We start from the raw sequence: 24164 nt of genomic DNA, 5'->3' as shown, positions 1-24164 counted from the left end.
ATCAGGGCAGGCCGTCTGGCCGGCTGTTACAGGACCTGAGTGCCTTGGAGTGAGTGCTTAGAGAAGTTGCACAAGGCCTAGAAGCACTAGCCGGTACATCTACACAGAATGGTTCCCTAGTGGCTGCAAAGAATTATTGAGGCTTTCTAAAGTGACTCATTCCCTCCCCGAGTCATCTGGGCTCAGGGAAAACCTGTCTTGCTGATTGTTAGTGATTTAATGGTGGTGGTGATGGACCTCTGATAACCCAGAGATCCGCTTTAGCATTACTGGCAAAGGTCTGTGGTCTGGAAGTCAAAGGTCACCAAGCTTGTGTGCATGTGTCTGTTGTCTGTCTGCTTGTCTCTGTCTCTCTCTATGGTCTCTGTCTGACTGTGTGTGTGTGTATGTCCACTTCTCTGACCCTGAGTCTAAGCTTTGCCTTCACTAGGGACATACCACACTCTCTGGAAGGACAGCCCAGCAAATAAAGTGTTTGCTTCTGATCCCCCAGAACCCATGTAAAAAGCTGAGAGGGTGAGACAGAGAGCCTGCCATTGTTGCACAGGGGAAGAGACAGAAAACTTGGAGCAAGCTGGCCAGCCAGACTCACTGCTTTTGCACGGGATTCTGGAGAAGCTCTGCCTGGAAATGGAAGTTGGAGAGTGGGGAATGATGGAAGACACGGGACCACAAACACTGGCCACAACACACACAAGCACATGTGAACATGCACACCTTTGAACACAAGTACACACATGCACACATTAAGAGACAGAGAAGTCACCTGATTCTCACCAGCTTTGGCTCTGAAAACCCAGGCAAAATCTCTCTTAGGCAGTGGGGACTGTGGATTGCACTTGTGCTTTTCCATAAGTGACAAGTGACAGAGATGCCATTGTTTAGGGTGGGGAATGAAAATCAAGCCAGTTGAGGTATCTGTGGCCCCTAGATCCTTCATTTCCAATTGTGCTTTCTATGAGTCACTTCTGTCATCTTTCTGTGTGTTGATTCCTACACTGATGCTTTGAAAACTAAGTCCCTTTTCACATATGAAGCCAACTACCCACTGGCCCTTCTGTTCCCCTAAATAAAATCTTTCTTCTCTCCTTTTTACGCGGTAGGAAGTGTAACTTGTCCTGTGTGTGTGATCAAGGGGTCATTTGCAAAATTGCCTTATTATCCTATTATTTTCCAGGAGCTTTCTGTCCTGGGGTGGTAGGGGTGTAAGCAATCTGTCCCTTAAGTGTACTGCTTGATGGGCAATTTGCTGTGACATTAACAAGAAAACAACAAACGTTTAAAGGTGACCATTCATCTTTCTAAATGAGACTTAAAAGTCACAATTTCAACAAAAAGAAAGAATACTTAAGACTATAGGCTTTAGGGTTGTCTTCTAGCTCATGCCAGGAAGAAGCCTTTTTGAGATGACGGTGACAGGTAGGTGACAGCCCGTGGGCAGACCACAAAACCTTCCCTGGAGCAATACTTCTTGAACTTCGGGGTCATGCATTGATTAGTGGGTCATGAAATCAACTTAGTGGGTCATGACCAGAATAAAAAGCAAAACAAAACATGAAATACATGAGACTAAAGCAGAATAGAAATTTCTAGAGTGTATGAAATGTAGGTGGCAGAGTATCCTGCGAAACCTTGATTTAGGGATGTGTGTGTATGTACCATGCCCCAATGCATTATGTATTTCTTACTATAGTTCATACTTTAAAACTTTCAAAACTACACCCCCTGGAGGTGTCTCAGTGCTGGTTTCAAAAGACTTGCTCCGGTTTTTTGACATAAGTTTATACAAAAGCAGAAATTCTCCTCATACGGCTCTACTTAAGCTGTCCTCAGGTTACTGAGTTCTACTTTTTGTTCTCTGGAAAACACTTAGCTGAGTGGGTCCAGGTTGTCTGTCTCCTGGAGGATCTTCCTACCCTTCATAAGTATCCCAGTGTTTGTACATTTTTACTTTCCCTTTCCAATTTATTTCCTTTGATGATAGCTTGCCAAGCACATTAAACAACAGTAAAGATGTCAATGCCCCACTCCAAACCAAGACATTGACATTTCAGGCACATTGAAGCCTGTACCTTTGTAAAGAATCGCATTCCAGAATTTAGCTTTGAGGGAAGGACATTTTTCCAGCATTCTTGAAGTCTAACCTGTGGCTAGCCTCATTCACTAACATTTTCTTTTCTATATATACATATACATAATCCTTCCTTTGTTTTTGTTTTGTTTTGTTGGCTTTGAGACAGGTTTTCTCTATGTATCTATCAGCCTCCTAAATGTCCTGACACTCGCTCTGGAGACCAGGCTGGCCTCAAACTCACAGAGATCCTTCTGCCTCTACATCCCAGTGCTGGGATTAAAAGCATGCACCACCACTGCCCTGCCTGTTTTTTTTTCTAAGTTCTTCTTTATTATATTTTATTTATATTTATTTAATGTGCATTGGTGTTTTTACATGCATGTATGTCTGTATGAAGGTGTTGGATCACCTGGACCTCGAGTTATAGACAGTTGTGAGCTGTCTTGTAGGTGTCCTGGGTCCTCTAGAAGAGCAGTCAGTACTGAGCCATCACCCCAGCCCCCACTGATTTTTAAAACACATTTCTTCGTAGTCTTTTCTAAAAGAAATTTGTTGTTCTTTTTTGTTTTGAGACAGGATCTCATTCTGTAACCCGGGCCAGCCTAGAACTCACTGTGTGAACTAGATGGCCTTGAACTCACAGCAAACCTCCTGTCCTAACCCTCTGAGTGTTGGGATTACAAACATATGCCTCTATACCAGGTTGTCTTGGTTTGGTTTTCTTTTAAGAAATTATATATGCAAAATTATATGCAAAATTATTAGAAACTTTAGGAAGAAATATCTTTTATCTCAACCAACTTTATATTCATCCTTACACAGCTAACTTACTACCTGGCTATTTCAGGAGTTGCTTTGACTATTCATCACAATACAATCATACCATCTCTTGTAACACTTGATTCATACCATTTCCCAGTGCCACATTAATAATGTAAGATTGAACATAAGGTTGTTACATAAAGTCTTTCATCAAGCAACTATAATAACTTAAAGAAAATACCCCTTTACTGTGCCTGCAGTGTCAAACCCAGAGTGCTAAGTACTTTTCACATACACGTTCGTGTCTTTCCTTGCAGAACCACCTCAACACAAACATCATTAGTTCTCTGGCACTCTTCCACAGTGCATGCAGTTTTACAGGTGAGAACATTAAGACTCTGGCAACACTGATCCCTGCCTGCAGTACACACAGCCACACACCCAGGGGATGTCATTCAGCTCAAGTCCATTTTACTAACCCCAATGGCTTTCCTCGTTTATATACATCACTTTGCCTTCCAGCTGCAGCCAAAAACACTTTCATTTTTAAGTAGCTCATCTGTCCTCATAGGGACATGGTTATGAATATAAAAGCACCCAGAAAATTAGAGTGTTTGGTTTTTGCTTTTTAAATAAAGGATGCTCTCTCTTAGAGTGGTTCTCTATACTACCTACTCGGAAAGCACCTGGTTTTATCATGCTAGCTCAGTGTTTTCTGTTTGCTCTCAGCAGCCTAGTCACTTCACCTTCAGCCACCTTTCCGTGTAGCAATAAAGGACAGGAGAAAAAAAAGGTAGGCAGGATGTATCATCACTGCATGCTGCTGGCATTGGGTTAACCTATTTAGATCTACTCGGGTAATTCTGTTTCCACATACAAACATCTTGGCGCTGGAAGACTTCGGTGAAGAACATATCTTCCCTCAGCACATAGCTTCTATATTCCCCACCCCTCTGTCTGCACAGCACATGTTTAATGATAAGCCTTTCCACTAAAAGTCGGCCTATCGATAGGTTATCAGAAGTCACAGATACTTATCACCTCTCCCACCCTGACAGCAAAAGCATGAGGCTGATTTTATAATGAAATGGCCTTAGAAATCAAAGTTAGGGATTTGCTTAAATTGGGAATGGAATGATTAGTTACAAAATGTGGTTTGGTCACTGCTCAGATGCCAAACTCCTAAATAACTTGCCTGTATTAATTCAGTTTTAAGTTTCAGGAAATAAAATAATCATGTAGTTAAACACAGATCCTTATGCAAACAAGTGGTGTGTTTACAACGCACCAACCCATTTACTTAAACCGCAGACATTTGCAAGGAACCCAACAGACAAGCACTGGCCATTGGCTCACTCCCCATGCAATAAAGTCAGCATCCTACTGGAATCTGTTCTGAAAACAATGGTTTTACTGCCCTAATGTCAGGGCAAACAAATAGTAAATGCCTACTTGACACCACTAGGCAGTGGTATCATCTGCACTTTGCAAGATCTGAAACAATTAAACATTGGCATTTTTTCCCCTTTGAAAAGAAACCTTCCAGATAATATCATTATAACATAGTTTGTGACGTAGTCACTTGAAAAAATTAGTTTAGTAGCTGTTTGATGTTGCATTTTGGGGGAAACAAACCATCTCTGAGTTAGAAGAGATGAGTGCATTCTGCTATATGGGAACAAAACAGTACTTAATGTCTTGTTCAACAGCATATCCCAATTAGGAGCTACCCAGAACCAAAGCCCTATCAAGTTAAGCTGTAATAACCTTGCAGTAATAGTCACAAAGACCTCTTGTTTAAGTCATATAAACAAAAGGAGAACCTATTCTAAGCACCAAGAACATAAGTAATGGTGAGGAACCTAGTCAGATCTTTGAGAGGAGAGTAGGCATGACATACCTTCAGTTCTCTGAAGAAGATACTACTCCTGGCCCATTCAACAATGGAGAAGAGGGTCAGGTCCGCCATTTTGCACATAAGCCCAAACGTGTTCAGCTTTCCATGCTTGCCTCGGAGGCCCTGGTCCTCCTGTAACTGAGATGAGATTTTCCCTTGAACTCGAGGCTCATCTGGCTCACACTTCAAAAGTTCCAGGATCAGATGTGGGATGCTGGCTGGGGAGCTCGTCTGATAACCATCCATGTAGGGGTAGCCCATCATTGACTCAGGTGAGCTGGTGTAAGGATCTGGATACTCAGACTTGATGGCCCGATTAGGAAAGTGACCATATGGTTGGTAACCTTGCAGGCTGCCATGAGGTGGCATTGTCATGCTAATGGGAGATGTGACAAAGGGACTTCTGTCATAGTCTGTGGGAGGCAAGGCAGCATGGTTTAGAGGTAGGCCTTTGGAGACAGAATGAATGTTCTGAATTGCAGAGGAGATGGTCAGGTCTGAGGGCATCCCTTGGATCACTTGAGACATGGCTTCCAGCTTAAGTCCATTGGCTCGAATGAGAGCTTTCTTCTGTTGCTTGAGGGCCCTGTCTCTCTTGTACATTGGCCCAAACTTATTTCTGCCTCCTCGCATGCGGTCAGCTCTTACGGCTATTGACAGAGGAGAAAGGAAGGGTATATAAGAGGGAAGTTAGCATTCTGCAAGATCTCTAGACATTTCAAATTATTGGTAATTCACAGGAAGTGATTTCAGTGCATGTGTGTATGTTGTGTGTATTTTCATTGTGATAACCTACAGAGATATTCCAAGAAGAAATGCCTTCCTAATGAATTCTTTCCTTCAAGTGGGCTTTGTTATCAAAAACATATTTTGGGAAACCTGTGTGGACTGAAAAAGTTTCACAACAGATATTTAATATTCATGGGGGAGCGGGTTCCTTTCTGGGTAGGCCAGTTTCTAGTATGCAAGCTATGTCATGATTTCTCATGGAAACCAAAATTGTATTCCTGCTGTGTACCTGTGTATGTGTCTGTGTCATTTTTGTTTTGTTTTGTTTTGTTGTTTTAAAGAAAAAGAGAATCAACTCATTTCGGAATTAAGTACCTCCTCTCCCAACATCGTCCTCATTAGCTGTGATTTTTGGACACTTTGTTACAAAGGTTAGTTAAGTACAGGTTCTTCTTGGAAAACCCCTTTCACCTGGACTTGATGACAGCACATTCGAAAAACCACCAGCCATGCTTTGAATTTAAGGGGGATTGGACGTAATTAAAACAAAGTCATTTCAAAAGTTGACCGGAGGCTCTGCTGTGCCACAGGGGTGTGGGGTGGGAGCTGTGCCTAATAAGTTAGTCGGCAGAGCTCTCCAAGTCCACGACAATGGCCAGTGGTCATTAGACAGAGCCTAGCAACCTCTGACAGCTTGGGACATGTTGAGATTGCTGGAGGTCAAGTTGTTGAGCTTTTTAAAGTAGGATTAGTACTCACATTAAAAATTTACTGTGAATTCTGAGAATCCATAATTCTCTACTGGATCATAAGAGTTTTCCATTTACATAGTTCATCAAATATTCTATTGTTCTATGACCACTGTTGAAGTATAAGTATGGTGATGGGCAACTCACACACAATTAGCCCAGCACAATATTGAGGTTAAAACACACAACGTCTTTTTTTTCATTAAAAATCAAGTGACAGGGTGGGGAATCACACCATTTAAGTTTTAGCATTTTATCTTCTGCTCTTGTCTTATAGTTAGCATCTGCCACTACTTGGCAACTAAAGGGATTGATGATAAAATTAATAAGCATCAATTATTTCCTTTCTCAATCGCCTCCTAAAATTAGGCCCTATGCTAAACCAAGCGGCTGCTTCTATTTGAACGAATTTGTTAGCAATTGGCAAATTTTCTCAAAAAAAAAAAAACTCATTAATTTTTTCAGTATATCTACCAAGAGTGAGTTCTATTATAACAGAAAACCTTCAAATAAAAGTGGCTGTATCTCCTTGATCAAATGAGGTACACTCTAGCACAGTGCTGGGTGCCCCCGCCATATTATGTTATTTGCAGTCTGTTTAATCTGTGGAAGGCCAGTAGGTCAAAGGCTGGAAAATAGCAGTGCGCCATAACAGTCATGAAGTACAAATTATTTACAGCAGTCACATATTAACTTCACTGGCTGCCAAGCTGAATGCTGCAGCGTTCTTTCAACATTTTAGTGTGACTTTTTAAGGACCCTTCTAGGGTTCATCAAACCATTGATACTGATTTGCGTCCACTGCTTTGCATATTCTTGCTTCCCAGTTGTTAAATTTTAGATTCAGTCATTGCCTTTTTCTTAAAAAAAAAAAAGATGTATACTTTTATGCTGTATTAAAAACTGGAATGCTGTATAAGAAATTTCTTTTCACACTTACAAACTTTTCTCAAGAGCCATGAAATGAATAAAAACAATTATGGCAAGCATACCAATTATTTCAAAAAAATAGTAGGGCATCTTGATTTTAAAAATTAAAGAGTTATTTCATTTTATTTTTCACATTTTTTTTTTTACAAATGAATTGTATTTGTTCTCAGTAGAGTAGCTTCAGTCTTGTTGACCTTTTCAATATCAAATGTATCAATATCAAATGTATTTCAAACTAAAAGGAGAATGGGACAATTTTCTTGTTCTCTTTTTTCCCCCTAGATGTTACCATGTTCAAATGACAGCTTATTCTACAGACAAAACATAAAAATAATTTCCATCACTGTCAATAGTCTTAAAGTCCATGTTTTAAATGTTTTAAAGTCCATGTCCCAGGCTACTTAATTGGCAGAATCTTACCTTCTAGCTTCATTCCAACACTTAGACATTTTTGGAATCGACAGTAAGGACAACGTTTTCTCTGTGTTTTGTCAATTTGGCAGTTCTGGTTTTCTATACATGTGTACCTTTTATTGTTTTGGACTGTTCGCTTAAAAAAACCCTACAAGACAGAGAAAACAGTGAGGCATGTTTTAAGTCTAACCTGCTTCTTCTATTGTTTCACTCTAAGGAAACCACCAGTAAATCTTCTCATTGTGCCATTGAGCCCTTATGTGGGCCTGTGGTTTATTCACATTTTAGTAAGACCTAGCCTCCTGCAGCAACACCAGGCCTCAGTGATGATTTTTCTGGCCTCGGAGTTACACTGCTGAAGAATTACGTCAATTTCATACCGTTTTGTTCTGATAGTCGGGGGGGGGAGGGGGGAGACTATATTGACCAATGATTTTTTTTTAACCTGGTTTCCTATTAACATTAATGTTCCAAAGAGAGGTACAACATAGAGCCCTGCATTGTTTTTAGGTAGTCTCATACAATCTGTCACAAACCATTGTAAAATGCCAGTGTTAGAACTGAATATCAAAATACCTCAGATCTTTTACAAACGTCAACACTCGACAGTTAAAAGGAAAAGGACTTCAAGAGCAAAAATGGGGAAATGCTGCTAATGCCAATGGAACCCATTCAAGGGTGGGAACTGTGTTTAAAAAATTCAACTAATAAAAAAGACACACACACAGGCAGGGACACAGCACAATCCGAGAAGCAACTGCAGCAAAGCTCATGACTGCCTTACACTCAAGGGGACTGGTCAGAAATACAGTGTGTGGTTTTCAAATAGTGTCACCTCTACTAAGGTGACATCTGAGTGACCACAAACAGAAACAATCTTATTTTGTTGTGGAAAACGGGGGTAGGGGTAAGGGGAATGAGGGGTGTGATACCTAGCAATGGTTTAAATAAATGCTGAATTTTCTACTTTAAAGAGTATGTTGGGGGGGAGGATAATTGAATTTATGGGGACTATTAAAAAAAAAAACTGACACAAATCCTCAAGGTCTTGACCAAGATTAGTAACAAAAGATATTGACCATACTCAAATTCCCTGCATTTAACTAAGTCACATGACACATGTAAGAAAATTGTTCAACTAGAAACTAAAATCTGGTTTCTTGGTACCTTGATATAAATTCTGAAAGAAAAAAAATCTTTAAATTATTTTTGGAATCCATCAGGATGAAGTCATGCAGTCAGGAATTCAAACCTTCATGCCTTCTGGATTAAAAAAAAATTGTTCCAACTTGCTGCATAGATTACTTTCAAGTTAAAATGCTCTCGAGATATACTTTGTCATGTTTCCTTTCAAGAAGGATGTCTTAAATATATATATGTCATACAAAAATCAATATTTAAGACTGTTAGAAATGAAGTCCTCCTATAGATACATCACTGCGCCACACAACTCTTTTAAAGCCATGAGACTGGCAGAGTTTTCTAAAGAACATAGGTATCTTTGCCTTTAGAACTAAATCAGACATATTTTAAGTACTAGTCTCCTTATGACACTCCCCCCCCTCATTTTTTAGTTGAAAAAAAAAAAGGAAAACAGCTTAGGTTTAGCTTTGAAGGGTAATTCAATGGTTTAGTTTTCAGTCAGAACATTCTATTTCTGAGGTAGCACTGGAAGAGCAAACCTTGCAGCTTTCACAGGTAAGGAGACCATAATGGTACCCGGATACTTTATCGCCACACACAGGACATAGCTCTTCGAGATCTTCATCATAGGAGTAATTCACCATTTTAAATTGAGACACTGTAAACAAAAAGAGAAATGTTCACACATGCCCTATTAATTTCCAATATAGGTTTTAAAGCTGAAAAACAAGACCAACAACAAAAGAGAGGCATATTGGTGGTTGGTGGCCAAGTACCACCAGGTTTAAAATACAAAATAATCTTTACCCAACTGGTATTGAAGGCCACTACTTTTATACAATAAAAGGAAAACATCTTTGGGCATCAGTGAACATGCACTTCAGATTTTTAAATTTAAAAATAATTCCAATTTTTTTTTTCTTGGTTAACATCTTAAACTGACCACTGTTCAACAAAAGCCAACAGATCAGAAAAGAAACATGAACCATATAAAGTAACAACCTAAAATCTCTTTTAAACCTCTAACGTCCCAAAACCTTTGCCTAATGGAACAAAAATACGGCTGTAAGTGACTGGCACACTCTTTGTGGGTACACCTCACTTTGTGAGGCTAGCAATGCTAATTTACACATGCTACTTGGAGAGCAGTGATCACTCAGAAACCTGCTTCTCAGAAGCAACCCCCTTTTAACAACAGCCTGTGGCTCCCAGGGTTCAAGTCTGCTAGATTAATCAAAACATTCAGTTCCGTATTGACTGTAGTTCTGTTCTGGCCACTTTCATCTCCTCACGTTTGAAAATGTCCTGTGAAAATAAAAACAAGGAAGAGGAGAGGACACCCAGAAAGGGGGCAAAAACAGTCGAGGAAAAGAAACACACGAGGGTTTAGCAGAATTCTAGAGCTTTGTAAATGAACTTCACAAGCTTCCTAAAGGAATAAACACCTCCAAGACTGCCCGGCTGAACAGAAATCAGACCATGGCATCCTGGCTCATTGTGGGGAATACTATGGCTAGGCACACAAACCGGCAAACGTCCTAGTCTTAATTGTACACGTGAACCTCAGTGGCCAGCAGACCCCAAGGAACGACCATTTCGGTCAAGCCTCCACCCCTACTCCCAAGTGGCTAGCAATCAGAGCAGAAGTGGGCCGGCATCCAGGCAAGGGGCAGGTCTGTACAAGCGGTCACCACCACCGATGCTCCCCGCACCCTCTTTAAACCCTAATGTGCACCGGCTCTGGGCCCCTTGCTCAACCTTCCTCTACCCAAAGGCGCACAAACTCCAAAGAGAGTTTGCTTTAAGTTAATCAGTGCATTGCAGGGGGCGGGGCGGGGGAGGGATACCCACAGCCTGGCAGAGGTTTCCTCAGATTTGTTTACTAAAAAGGAAATGGAGAAATAACCCCTACCCCATAGCCAAATTACTATGCCTCTTTATTACCGGGTAATATCCTTAGTCTTTTAAAATAAGTTAGTTTTTATGTTTTTCTGAGTCTTGATGGAGTGTCTGTTCCCCGACGCAGAGCCATAGGCTGTAGCTTAAGTTAGTCCGAAAGTAAGCAACAGTTTGCAAAGATCTCAGGAAGAGGCCCAGCAAGAGCAGTCCCTGGACTCAGAAACTTAGAAGTAAGGGATGCTGAGTTGCGCCTCTCCCCTGCGATGCCCGCCTGACTTCCGACTCTCAATGAGAGGCAGCGCCACTGTAGAGAACCAGAACATGAGGATATGGGAAAAGCTGTGGGTTTGGGAAGTTTGTTTAGCAGACTCTGAAAAGTCTTGACTTCTGTTTCCAGTAGCAATTCTGAGCCGAGGGGGAACAGTGCTTTACTAGAGGTGTGTTCTGTGTCTAACTTCACATTTAAAAATGAGTATCGGGTTGGCAACCACTTATACTCTCCGTGCCCATCTGGGAGATGCCACACGTTAAAATCATCTTCCAGCAAATTCAGAGTGGGAGGCCAGGGCATCACTTTGGGGTTTTTTGTTTTGTTTTGTTTTCCACAGCCATCCCCACGCCCTGCGGCGACTGAATTAAGAGTTGAACTAACTACACCTAAGCGAAGAAATGCCAGGGAGCCTAGAGAAAGGAGAGAGAACCGGTTCTTTAAAAAAATCAGCCCTCTTAGAATTCCCCTGAAGTTGGATGCCCCATGCTGCCTGGGGATCCAGTATTTCTCTTTCTGGTTCAGGCACCCAAAGTATGGGTGAACTACCTTGATTTGTGAAACTACCGGCGCGGGGAAGGGGGGGCGTGCTCAGCTTAAGCTGCACCAGGCTTTTCCCACGTTGCTTTCAAACCCCGGGCTAAGCAACCTAGGGCCAGATCTGCTAGCTCCCCAGTTTTGAGGTTGGAGGCCAAGAAGGGCCCTCTCAACTTAAAAAAAAAAAAAAAAAAAAAAGCTACCAGAGCATCTCTCTCCAGTCCTCCGTAAACCCAGTATTTTGCTCCATTGCGCTGCTACCCCAAATGTCTGCTTCGGGGCAGGAAGTAGCAAGAACCCGGTTCTCCTGCCGGGAGGAAACTTAGCAGGGCTGGAGACCAGAGCGCAGGAAGCAGGCCTGAGGCACTTCTCAGGAATCCCAGGTGCACCTCTCTTTGGGCCAACAAGGTTCTCTTAGCAACAGACATACAAAGTTATTAGTCTGGGGACTTTGACCGGGGAAGTTCTACAGTCTAACCCAAGGACTTGGAGAGACCCCAAGATCACCCAGGATAACTCGTCCACCTACATGCCTGTCACCCCTTTTCTCTGTACAGCCAGACAGCCTTAGGTTTCCCAGCCAGAGCATACGAGGGCACGCAATCTACCCTACCCGACACAGCAGAGTGCAGTAGCCCCGAGCAAGGCTCTACTCTGACCATTTCAATTTCGCGCAAAAGGGCGGCAGGAAGCTTTGTGGATCACAAGCCAGCTGACCCCGCACATCCTGAACTCTGGTAGGGGCGAAGATGGAAGAACTTTTCCTAGCATTGTTCCCACCATGGCCCGTAGCTAAGATAAAGTTCTGAAGAGTTTAGGCTTCAGAAAATACAGCAGATGAGATTTTATCTTTTTCTGATAACAATCAAGAGCAGGGACACAAATGGGATTATCTTTACTCACAGTTCGGGGGACAGCCCGGGCAGTGAGCTAAACCTGAGCACCCCAACCCCGCATTCAGAACTATCCTGGGTGGGAATGGAGTTAGGGTAACTGGCACTTTTTAAGTTATGCCAGCAGCTTTGGAACTGCCCAAATCCTAGCCATCTGCTTCCAGCTAGACTTTTGGGGTGCTCGCATGATTCTAACACCGTCTTCCTGTGATCTTCAGTTTTTTTCCCTCTACACGGGAGCATTAAAGGGTGCGACAGTTCGAACAACCTAAAACTGGGGTGACCAGCGAGAAATTCCTTTCCTCAGAAAAATTATTCCATGGTACCCTTAGCCTTCAGCTGCCCCAGGCTCCAGTTGGCTATGAGCTCGAAGGCTCTCTACTTAATTAGAAGTGGCCAATTAGACATTGATGAGAAACCACTGTCCGCCTAGCTCAAGTGCCATTAACTTTTATGCTCGCTAAAGAGGAGGCCGAGGCCGGCGCGCTGCCCGGCAGCCTGTAACAGGCTAAGAACTGCCAGCCGGGCTGCTCTGCTGTCCACGCCACAGGAGGCTGAAGCCCGCACGGTTAGCCCGAGGGTGGCAAAGCCAGGAGCTGGAGCGCTGCTCCGCAATCCCTTACCTTGCATGTTTTCCGGCATCTGCCCCTGTTCCCCATGCGATCGGACCAGTCCTGGGGCTTCCGTCTCCACTTTGGGCAACATGACAAGGCGGCTGCGAGCGGGAATGCGGGATCGGTGTCGGTCCGGAAGCCCAGCACCTGGACACGGGCAGCACAGATTCAACTCCGGCGGAAAGAGAGAAGGGGTGACCAGCGTGCCCGCTCACCCACCCGCTCACCGCCGGAGCTGCCCGGCAGGACTTCGGAGCCCTGTCCGGTCCTGCAGCTCCCCCGCTATCAAGCCACACTAAGAAGACCACGTCCTGCTGCTGTGGTTCGGCCCCGCAAAGGCAGAGGAGCGACCGCCAGGGCGCTGCTGCCCGGGACAGTGATCTGTGCGCGCCGCACTCAGGAGGGCAGCAGAGGCGGCCGCCAGCTGCTACTGCTGCAGCGGCTGAACGGCTCCAGGACTCCTTCCCCTCCCTGCACCCGCCCTCTGGCTCAGGATCGGCAGGGGTCTCTCTCTCTCTCTCTCTTTCTTTCGCCTCACTTCTCTTCCCTCCTATACTGTCCTCTCCTCTCCGCCCCTTCCCCCTATCTCCTTCGGAGCTCTGGATCGCAAGTGTGGAGTTCTGAAGTTCCAACCTCCCACTCCTCTCCGGTCGAGAACAACCCTTTCCAGCCCCGAGGGTGACAGTGCCGGGAGGAAAGGGGAAGACCAGCTGGAGAAGGGAGGTAAGGGGGATGGGGTGGGGGGTGAGAGGTGAAGACAGTGAATGGGTACGCAGGTTCCGGACTCAGGTCGGACACTAGCCGCTAGCCAATAAGGAAGCTCTGGCCTCTGGTGCCTGCCCCAACCTCTTCACCCCGCCTTAATGTACTCCCACTCCACCCTGGCCTGGGGCGGGAGGAGTGGGTGGGGGATGTAAACGCTACTAGGTTTCTCAGCTATAGAGAAGCGACCTGTGTCAGAGCGAAGTGGCCAAGGATCTGAAGGCTGAGAGGCCATTTCAAAGAGCTGAGAGGAGGCAAGAAGGGCTGGGGTGTATGAATGTGGGTGGTCTTTGCATGAATGTGGGGATGAAGAGACCCAAGAGGAGTGAAGTGCCCACTTAGAACACCTAGAAGAGAAAAGGGATGTTGAGTTCATAAGTGGAGGGTGGTTGATCCCGCTATCAAGGTCCACCCTGCAAGCAGTCATCTGAGAGGCACAACCTGAGTGGCTGGGCCCCAAGAACCCAAGGGCTGAGGCTCACTTTAGAGACAACTAGAATCACTGAGATTTCTCTCACTCGCACGGCACGGAATCCGAGTAAATGACCCACCCGACAGCCATTCTTGCTTCCCCACTCTGCTCTGCAGCCCAGCTCCCCGCTTATGAAAAAACACTTCACTCGAGTCCAAGATTATCTTGGTGACAGACTTCCTGATTTCAGTGAGAGCTGTGTTTCCAGGCAGGATAGAGAGATCAGGCCCTGCTTTAGAGTGCCTTTGGTGAGGCCGATCCACACGAGGCCCTGAAGATCAGCATTAAAAAGTTTTAAAGAACCATCTGTTATGCACGCTGCTCTTAGGCCACCAGTCCAGCCATATCTTCAAAGTTTTTAGATCTCATCATCCCAATAAGATGAAAAACATTCTCCCCAGCCTCCTAGATGCATGCAAAAAGCTCCACATCCAGGGTCTGTGGTGCAACTGGGTAATTATCAGAGTCCACCCAAGGGGGTGAATTTGAATCTCAAAAGATCTGAATTTATTCTATTTAAATGGCATAGAGATCACGTAAAGTGCCCAGTCTAGTATTTAATGAATATGAAATTATTCCACTCATTGCTTACACTTGGCAGTCCACTGATAGCTAGCAATTCAAATATATTGACTCTCTAAACTGATTTATCTTTTTGCTTTAAAATATCCAGAATCCAAACTATTTAACTTAAAAACTTTTTGTAGCATCTTTAAGGTTCCTAGAAAAGCAATGTGGCCTAAGCAAGTCCCTTCTAGTCACAAGAATTGAGGGGGCCCTGCCAATTAGTTTGTATGGGGGAGTGGGCTGAATTTGCCTATATTAGTGATCATTAAGCTCAAGTTTTCACGTTGGTATCAAGTCACAATGTCAATATATTTTCAGTGTTGCCCGATACTTAAGACATCACTTTGAATTACAAATTCATATTCTTACATAGTTCAGGAAGGGAACAAATCTCCAGGCTCAAATCATTACTCACCGCCTGCTTTACTCTGGAGTTCAGGCAAACTTCAGAATCAGTTTTATTTCAAAGCTTTAAAAACAGGCTCCTCTCACCGCAATTCTGAGAGTTCCTAATGGCCTTTGTTCATTATCTTCCTACCCAGCAGCCAAGAAGCATGCAGAACTCCAGCTTCTTGGTCTGCACTTTGTGGTACCATGGGAGGCTCCCAGAGTTGAAGGAAACTGAAATAAACTCTGGCAGGTCCTTGTGATCTTATTGTGGGGAAAAACAAAACAAAACAAAACAAAAACAAAACAAAACTAGCCAGAAGCAGAGGCTGACACTGACCCATCGAGGTGAACTTTGTGGTCATGCTCCTAGCATCAGCTTCTGTGCCAGAAAGGACTTGCTAGGCCAAGTTAGTGGCTTCCCTATCCAGCTCAATTTGTCCTCCCAGCAACACTTCTTCCAAAGTTAGAGTCATGTATGCCAAAGGTCAAATGGGGCTTTCATGCCTTCCCACAGGTAGACTTTCCAAGAAAAAGCCTCATAAATGAAAGGGGGAAGACAGGGAATAGGTGTTCAAGACAAAGTTTAAAAGAATCTGGCCTTTGACATTTAAGTAATGCCTCTTGCCTTCCAGAGGTTCCTAGGCTGTCTGTCTGACAACTGAAGGGCCTCCAAAGGGTAGAAGTCTGAAGAATTGAGAAAGTGCCTTTTTGCCTTTAATCCTAGCACTTGTGAGGCTGAGGCAGGAGGATCTCTGAGTTCAGAGTCCAGCCTGGTCCTTGGTCTCTATAATTAGCACAGGTCAGCCAAAGGCTACATAGTGAGACCTTGTTACAAAGGCACGCACGCGATCTCTCTCTCTCTCTTTCTCTCTCTCTCTCTCTCTCTCTCTCTCTCTCTCTCTCTCTCTCTCTCTCTCTCTCTCTCTCTCTCTCTCTCTCTCTCTCACACACACACACACACACACACACAAGACAGACTTTTTTCTAGAAACAAAGGGAACTCTGTGAACTCCACCAGCCCCAGGGTAGAACGAGTTACCTAGGATCAGCCTTATTTCATATTTCCAGGGTCTTAAAACCACCGCCGGAGGATTTCAGGGTGGAAAATCTACAGGAGCTGGGTTTTGTTGGAAATTCAAGGGCACACTCACGTTTTCCCCCAGAGTCGGTCCTCAAGTTTGGGGGAGTGGCCGAGTCTCCCGCAAAAGGAGGGATGAGGCAATCACACTTCCATGCTCATCCGGAGTACACCCTCCCAATGCCCTCCAGATTACCCAGCAAGCACTCTGGGTCTTTCACCCTCCAATTCCGTTGGGTAGAGACACCACTAAAGCAGGGGACCAGCTTGCTCCGTGACCTTGGCTGCATCGAGGTGCCTCCAACAATGTTCTCTCTTGCCTAGAGCAGTACGAGGAGGAGGCGGAGCCCAGGGTGTTCACCTTCTACTCCCTGGATGGCTCTAGATTACTATGGCCTCAGATGAGGTTTAAGAGAATTAAATGGCTGGAAGAAGAGTTGGGATGAAATAACTATATGATCTCAATGCCGATGCCAACAACGGTCTGCAGTGTCCACAGAATGCATCAATCGTAAACTGGTACGCAATACCACCCTCCACGGGAGCTATCTCTCTATGAAAGCACGTGTAGGAATTTACCTCCGCCTTACTCCTGGCGGAGACTTAAGAGACAAGTTCCCCGTAGCTACCGCGAGCGTTCCGAATTTCTCTGTCACTCCGCAGCCAACTTCTAGCAAACTTCTCCCTCTTCACCCCTCCCCCGCGCCGCCTCCTTTCCAGCAAGGGTAGTCTCCCGGGCTCGCCCTTCCCGGCTTTGACTTTGTCTTCAAGTGTTGATTGACGGTTGCAATTACAAAGGATGATAGCTCGGGGAGGCTCCCGCAGCCTTGATGAGCCCGAGAAGCGCAGGCCTGGCATATTTTATCCAGCCTCGGCGTTCCGGGGCCGTGCGCGCCCCATTCACCCAGCTGGCTGGAGCTGAGGAGGTCTCGCACTCCCCACCCACGAGGATGCAACTGCTGGTTCTCCTCCGGTCCTCTCCCTTCCCGAGGTCGCGCGCCGCTCGGTGGAGTGTGCGTGGAGAACAGTCTGCCCTTGACCTGACCTAAGTGTCCCTCCGCCTCACGCGCCTAACCCACTCCAGGCTACTGCTGAAAAAATACCAACATTTTCAGGACCACTTCAAATTTCCTGAACCCTACAAGCAGAGTAATAGAGACCGCTTCCCCCCGCACCTGGGAAAATGGATCTTGGAGCCACCCGCCCAACTTTGCAACAAACTTGCAAAACTTTATACCGGTAAACAAAAGTCTAAAGCTTCCTCCTCGGTTCCCGCTTTCTCTCTCTCTCTCTTTGGTATTTTAAAAAGAAACAAGGAAAGTTACCTTTCTTGTCCTATGTATCTAGGTATCATCTACTTCTCAGGCCGGGGAAGAATCCTAGGTTTTTTTAAAAAGTCTTCTCCACCTGGCTACGACAGTCCAAGGAAAAAGAGAAACGAATTTATCAGCTCCTGAAGCTCGAGCTTCCTTATTTTCCCCCCTCCTCCCGCCTCCTCCCACTTGAAAAGCCCACCAGAAGCCGCAGAAGTCAGTTGAGTAAATACTGCATTTTTGCCTGGGGGCTCTGGGGGATTGAGCTCCCAGGCTCTACGCCCTTACCCGGGGCGCTTTGTTTTAAAAAGAACTGAGCTCGTTTCAGCACAGCTGAAGGCTATGGAGCACCTTACCGTTCGTTGAAACAAAACACAAACTCGAAGTGAGTCGCCTTTCCTCTTTAAAACAAATTTTTTTAAAAAACTCCCTTTGTGTTGTGCGTGTCAAATAAGCACTATCGGCTAGCTGCGGGGGTGGACATCCCCCCCTGGGGGCAGGCAGCCAATTCCCCGACTTGGGGCAAATCCGCTGATTCACAAGCCCTAATAAATTCCCCCTCCCGGGCTTTACGCCGTGGAAAAAGCCAGCCCGACCTCCACCCTGGACGCCCTCTCATCCTCGCCCTGAAAGAAAAGAGGGGCTTTAGGAGATTTTGACCTCCTTTTTCGGAATTTAAGGTTCTTTAGATTTAGAATGACGTCACTGGGAACTTTCTTCAACCCGGGGTCCAAGGGTGCCCTGCCTTGGGAGCCCCGGATTTTTAAAGGAGAACTGGCCTCCAAAACTTTGGGTTGAGAAAATGATCTGGGCTGGGTGTTCCAGACCAAGCAACACTTGGCATTGACAAGACAAGGACAGTCCGCGAGCCTGCCGGCCAAGAGGTAAACTAGGCAACACTTCAGATTTCTTTCCTCATAAAAACTCCCTGCCTCAACCTGGACTAGAAAGTCTTTTAGGGAACGACGCTAAGCTACTATTCAGCTGTATCCAAAGTCAGTGGGAAGTTCTTGAGCCAAGAAAGGGAGTTCTTAGGTAGAATCCTACTGTTATATGATCTGAAAAAGGACTGTCTTTAAATGACGCTCTACATTGAGACTACCTGACTCCAAGTAAAAACAGTGATTGCCTAGAGGGGATATAGAGAAACACAATTTATAAAAAGTGCCTATAAAAAGGCACTGAAAAACCAAGGCTTATGACTTATAGTAGGGTGGCCACCCTGAGCATGGGGCATCTGAGGAGGAAGGGATAGTTTTAGAGGTAGAATGACTACAAAAGCTTCACAGTTGGGGCTGGGGGGGGGAGGTGGAGAGATAGCCCAGCACTTAAGACCCTGGCTGCTCTCCCAGAGCACCCAGGTCTGATTCCAAGCACCCACATGACAGTTCACAACCATCACAACTCTAGTCCCAGAGGATCAGAGGCCCTCTTTTTGGCACCAGACACACAGAGACATACATACAGGCAAAACATTCATATAAATAAAAATCTTAAAGCCTGCACAATTCAAAGGGTGTCAATGATCCTCTACCCAGAAGACATTTGTGTGTGTGTGACCAAAAGATGATGGGATGGATCTGAGGGGTGCAGCTTAGTCTTCCTATCTTGTGCAATCCTTAGATCACAAAAGAAAGACTAGGACCTGATGGTGGTGGCACTCACCTTTAATCCCACAATCTCAGGAGGTAGAGGCAGATGGATCTCAAAGCCAGTCTGGTGAAACAGAGAGAGTTCCCGGATAAGCTTCAAAGCTACAGAGAAACCCTGTCTCCAAAAACAAAAACAAAACAACTACAAAAAAGACTAGGGGTGTAAGGTCCAGGTGTGGCCAGTCAGTTAGGAGGCTGGAGAGCAAAAATTGCCTCAAGCTTGAGCCTAGCATTTACTACAAACCGAGAACCTGTCTCAGAACCCAGAGAAATAGAGGAGGAAAGAGTGAACAATACCTCTTTTCCGATGTAATGTCTTTTCCGATGTTTCTTGTCTAGAACCTGGAAGGTATGGCTGGGTGTGGTAGTGCACACCTTTAATCCCAGCACTTGGGAGGCAGAGGCAGGCAGATCTCTCTGAGTTTAAGGCAGCCTGGTTCACTGTGGACTGCCAAAGTTATTACACAGAAAAACACTGTCTTGGAAAATAGGAAAAAGAGCCGGGTGGTGGTGGCATACGCCTTTAATCCCAGCACTCGGAGGCAGAGGTAGATGGATCTCTATGAGTTGGAGACCAGCTTGGTCTACAGAGCTAGTTCAGAACAGCTTCCAAAGCCACATAGAGAGCCTGTCTGGGGAAAAAAAAAAAAAAAAAAAAAAAAAAAAAGAACTAGCAGTGGGAAGTTCTAAGTGACCCTAGGAGGTTTTTGGAGGGATACTTGAGCTGGGAGGGGAAATGACACAGTTCAGATCCTGACAAAGGAATCCAGCATTTCTCCCCATGGGAGCCACAACCTTGTCAAAAGTGTTTAAAAATAAAACTTCCCAGGAGTTGGTGGCACAGGCCTTTAATCCCAGCACTTGGGAGGCAGAGACAGGCAGATCTCTGTGAGTTCGAGACCAGCCTAGTCTACAAGAGCAAGTTCAGGACAGCCTCCAAAGCCAGGGAGAAACCCTGTTTTGAAAAAAAAAAAAAAAACCCAAAAAACAAAAACAAACAAAACCTGTTTAGCTTTACTTTGCCTAGCCCCTCCCCCTACAGATCTCTTTTTCTAAACACAGTCATTCAGGAGACACCCCATCTTCTTCATGCTGACTCTGTAACTAGCATAGACACTGAATTTTCTTAACTGATTAGGCATGCAGCAACTGTGTGCATTGCCACAGTGAGCCATACAATAGCCCTAGGCCAAGACCACCAATAGTTCCCTCTCCTCTCCCTTAAACCTATAGCTACCTCCCTGGAGGTTATTGCCAATTTCTTTCTCATCTCACCCCCTTTGAATTCTACATGTACCCAAATCTGTAATTTCCATTACAGAATACAAAGGAATATAAAGAGCCATTTACAGGTGTCCTTAGGAAAAGTCTGTGAGTTTGAGACCAGCCTAGTCTACAAACAAACCTGTTTAACTTCAGGTCATAGTCTTGAGTACCAGAGGAAGAAAGAGCGGGGGGGGGGTGGGGGGTGGGGGGTGGGGGGTGGGGGGGGGGTGGGGGTAACCAGATGAGAATCTGGATGCCTATAGCATCATGGGAAGGCCCTCTAAACCACCTAGAGGACTGTTATACCAGAAATATGCCTAGATGGCTATAATGAAAAAGGTTCTCCTTGACCCCTACCCATCTCTCTCCTCCCTCCCTTCCTCCTATGTCCTTCCTTTTTTCCCTACCCCGCTCCCCAGCTCCTTTGGGAAAATTAAATGGTATTTGTCGTTTTTGTATCTGGCGACCTGAATGGCCTAGGCAAGCCTGGGGTTTGGGTGTAAGCCGATCCAGGGCGAACGAGGTTCCCCGGGTACTGTTCTGGGGGAACTAAGGCTCTAGACCTCTGGGAGATCTAATCTGTTCTCAGTCCCAGCATAGCCTTTGAGATGCTACTGCGGTACACTGGTTGAAAACAGCTCCCGTTCTACTGCAGTCTGCCTGCTGCCTTGCCATCTTTAATCATCCCTATGGACTAGGGACCCTGTGCGGGCACCAAGTGTGTGGTTCCAGAGCCGCCTCCCCTGTCCTGGGCAGCTCTGTGCGGTCAAAGCCCCGGTAGCTTTGCGCGGGTGCGAGCCTCGGGGGCGCGCGCTGTCTTGCCCGCACACCCGGTGCGTTCCCGCGCAAGTGCACAGCTTGCAGTGGCCTCAAAGCTTGCCTGGCTCTGGTGCCCCACTTCCCTATCCTCCGAAGAGCCACATGCTCTCTGGCACTCGCTTCCCAGTGTTTTCTTTTTCTCAAGTACAGAACGTTTCTTGGTGAACATTTCCTCAATTGATACTTCGGGGCGTAGCTGGACCATAAAAAAAAAAAAAAAAAAAAAAAAAAAGCAATCACTGCCTTAGGTGCAGTCAGCTGGCTGCTCCCAGGGACAGGGACTAAACAGGAACCCTGGTGATCCTTTTCCTATCCTGGGCTGGCGACCACTGATGGAGCAAAGACCTCGGAGAAGGGCTGACTCAGGCTGGGGTCCAGAGGAAGCAAAGGTGGCTTGCTCTCCAGCAGTCTTGTCACAGCCCACTAGAGATCGCTTCCCTTGTCTTTAATAGGATTAACTGAATGTAATCTTTGCAGCAAAATTGCCAAATTTGGGACTTTACATGTGTGTGTGTGTGTGTGTGTGTGTGTGTGTGTGTGTGTGTGTGTGTGTCCTTTTAAAAAAAATGAATCAGGCACGGTGGCTCACACCTACAGTTCCAGCATTGTGGAGGGAGACAGAGGATCAACACAAGACAGGTTCCTGGACAGCCAAGGCTACTTAACATAACCCTGTCAATCCAAAGCAAAACAAAACATAAAATCAACAAAACAGAACCCCAATCTTCCCCCATCTCCCAAACAACAACAAAATCAAGACTTGGCTAGGTGTGTAGCCCAGTGATATAATGCTTGCCTAGAAAGTGCCCAAACTCCAGGTTCCACTTGTTGGGAGGGCATGTGCTTATTTGTTTTGATAAAAGCAAGTCACACTCACAGTGCATCCCCTCCTGGGACCCTTTAGTAATAGTCTGGCTTTGTTTCTCTTGAATGACTTTGATTTCCTACAGGCATTTTTTCCCCCCTGTGGTTTCACAGTGAATGAGATATCTCACTGTCCAGTACCTTGAAATGTCACAATGCTGGAAAACTTCCTTTTTGGTCATTTGATCAATGGTCAATCAATGCAATTTGCTTGTTTCAAACTGTTCAAAATTTCACTTAGTATGTTTGATTGAAAATGATCAGAAATTGTAAAGGCTGAAGTATATGATTAAGAACTGTATTTTCTGCTGGGCGGTGATGGTGCACACCTTTAATTCCAACACTTGGGAGGCAGAGGCAGAAGGATCTCTTGAAGTTCGAGATCAGCCTGGTCTACAGAAAGAGAAAGAGTTCCAGGACAGCCAGGGCTATGCAGATAAACCCTGTCTCAAAAAACAAAAACAAACAAATAAAACCCCACTCTGCATTTTCTGAAACAGTTGATCTAATACAATGACATCCCCAAACACCAACACCAGATACAATAAATGATATTCATGTGTTGAAATACTCATTTGTTTCTTTGAACGTCAAGAAAAGTACATGTATGATATATGTGTGGACTTACTGTGTGCTTTTAATAATTACCATAAGAAAAGAAGTGTATTAAAACACAAATCCACTAGCAGTAGCAGAAACAGCCAGACAATAAAGAGAGTGGCTTCCTACTTACCAATAGCTGTAAATCCATGCTTAAGAAATTCTTGAAAATCCCCAGTATCCGAACTAGCAGACATTCTTAGCGAAATTATTGGCAGTCCTTTGGCTTACAGCAGAAATCATTGAGCATGAGAAAGATTGCGACTTGTCATATTTTGTGGCCTTGGGAAGGAAACCTCAGACTACAGTAACCCTCATTCCCTTAGTGAAAGTTAAGAAAAAGGGGGAAAATCCAGAATTCAGAAGGGTGCGAGCCATGTCCCCTGGACTCTGCACTTTTTCCAGCATTAGTGACCTGCTGTAAACCGTGTCTCCAGTTTCATGATGGGTTCTAATCAGAAGAAAGGAAGCTTTCAATAGGCTTTGACTGATCACATGACCCTGTGCAGGTTGATAAGAGGACCCTGTTATAAAGTGACAGCAAGAGAGATAAGAACTCTTGGCAGATAATGGCAAAGAAATGATTAACTCAGAAAAGGAGGGGTTCTCTGCAGCCCAGAGAGTGGAAAGTTGTAAATCTGAGGGGTCAGGAGATCATACTTAGTGGGGAAAACTCCCCAAACTACCTTAAATCCACTAACTAAACCAGCCCCTTTGATGTCACTGCTGTTGGGCACGGAGGACAAGCAGGACTCTTCTGACCTCTGCAAATACATTTTAGATGATAACATTGGCTGACGTTAATTCCTTAAATGATGACTGCAGATATGATTGACACTTTGAAAGTCTACAGGTAGCACTTCCATGCTCTTGGCCATTTACTTATGATCTGATCAATTGCCTTAAAAAAATTCTGTCTGTTCATTAAATGAGGAATTAACTAGCTTGTTTGTATACTGGTTATTGGGCTGTCAGGGCAATTTCTCCATAAAGTAAACTTACACTTTGAGATAAAATTCGGGCAAAATGATAAATGTATAATGCATTTGCATAAATAGTTCAGTATTTATGAATATGTGTGTGTTTGTAGGGGGCTCATCTGTGTGTATAAGGGGTGGATGGAACACTGTGTGCATATGGGACCCAGAATACAACCTTGCGTGTTGTTTCTTTGGTAATGTTAACTTTTTTTGTTTTGTTTTATTTGCTTAGTGTTGTGTTTTGTTTTGAGCCAGGGTCTCCCTGATTGGTCTAAAACTTGCTATTTAGACAGGCTGGCCTCAAACTTACAGAGAGCTACCTACATATGCTTCCAGAATGCTGACATCAAAGGTGTGGGCTGTAAACTTTTCTGAAAGAGAAGTAGATATTAAAAAAAAATAAAAAGTTTTGGTTTTCCCATTGCATTTAGTCAAATTATAGTCATAAAAATATATGAGTTCCAGGATAACAAGAGCTACATAGTTACATAG

At 44.8% G+C, this 24164-nt stretch overlaps 1 protein-coding gene across 1 annotated transcript in view; it reads right to left on the bottom strand.

Moving 5' to 3' along the window:
* Nr5a2 (nuclear receptor subfamily 5 group A member 2) overlaps positions 1 to 22889 on the bottom strand; it is a 122627-nt gene extending 99738 nt beyond the window's left edge. The window contains exons 1-5 of the mRNA XM_027417469.2: positions 22826 to 22889; positions 12919 to 13056; positions 9238 to 9356; positions 7562 to 7703; positions 4737 to 5383 (exon numbers count right to left, since the gene is read on the bottom strand). Coding sequence (XP_027273270.1) covers positions 4737 to 5383; positions 7562 to 7703; positions 9238 to 9356; positions 12919 to 13056; positions 22826 to 22889 — 1110 coding nt within the window. The remainder of the gene's footprint in view (positions 1 to 4736; positions 5384 to 7561; positions 7704 to 9237; positions 9357 to 12918; positions 13057 to 22825) is intronic.
* Between the last annotated feature and the right edge of the window lie 1275 nt (positions 22890 to 24164).

This window comes from Cricetulus griseus, chromosome 5, assembly GCF_003668045.3.
Source record: "Cricetulus griseus strain 17A/GY chromosome 5, alternate assembly CriGri-PICRH-1.0, whole genome shotgun sequence".
In the NCBI taxonomy this organism is placed as follows: Eukaryota; Metazoa; Chordata; class Mammalia; order Rodentia; family Cricetidae; genus Cricetulus; species Cricetulus griseus.
The sequence above is the reverse complement of the archived record's forward strand: the minus strand, read 5'-3'. Positions and strand labels throughout refer to the sequence as shown.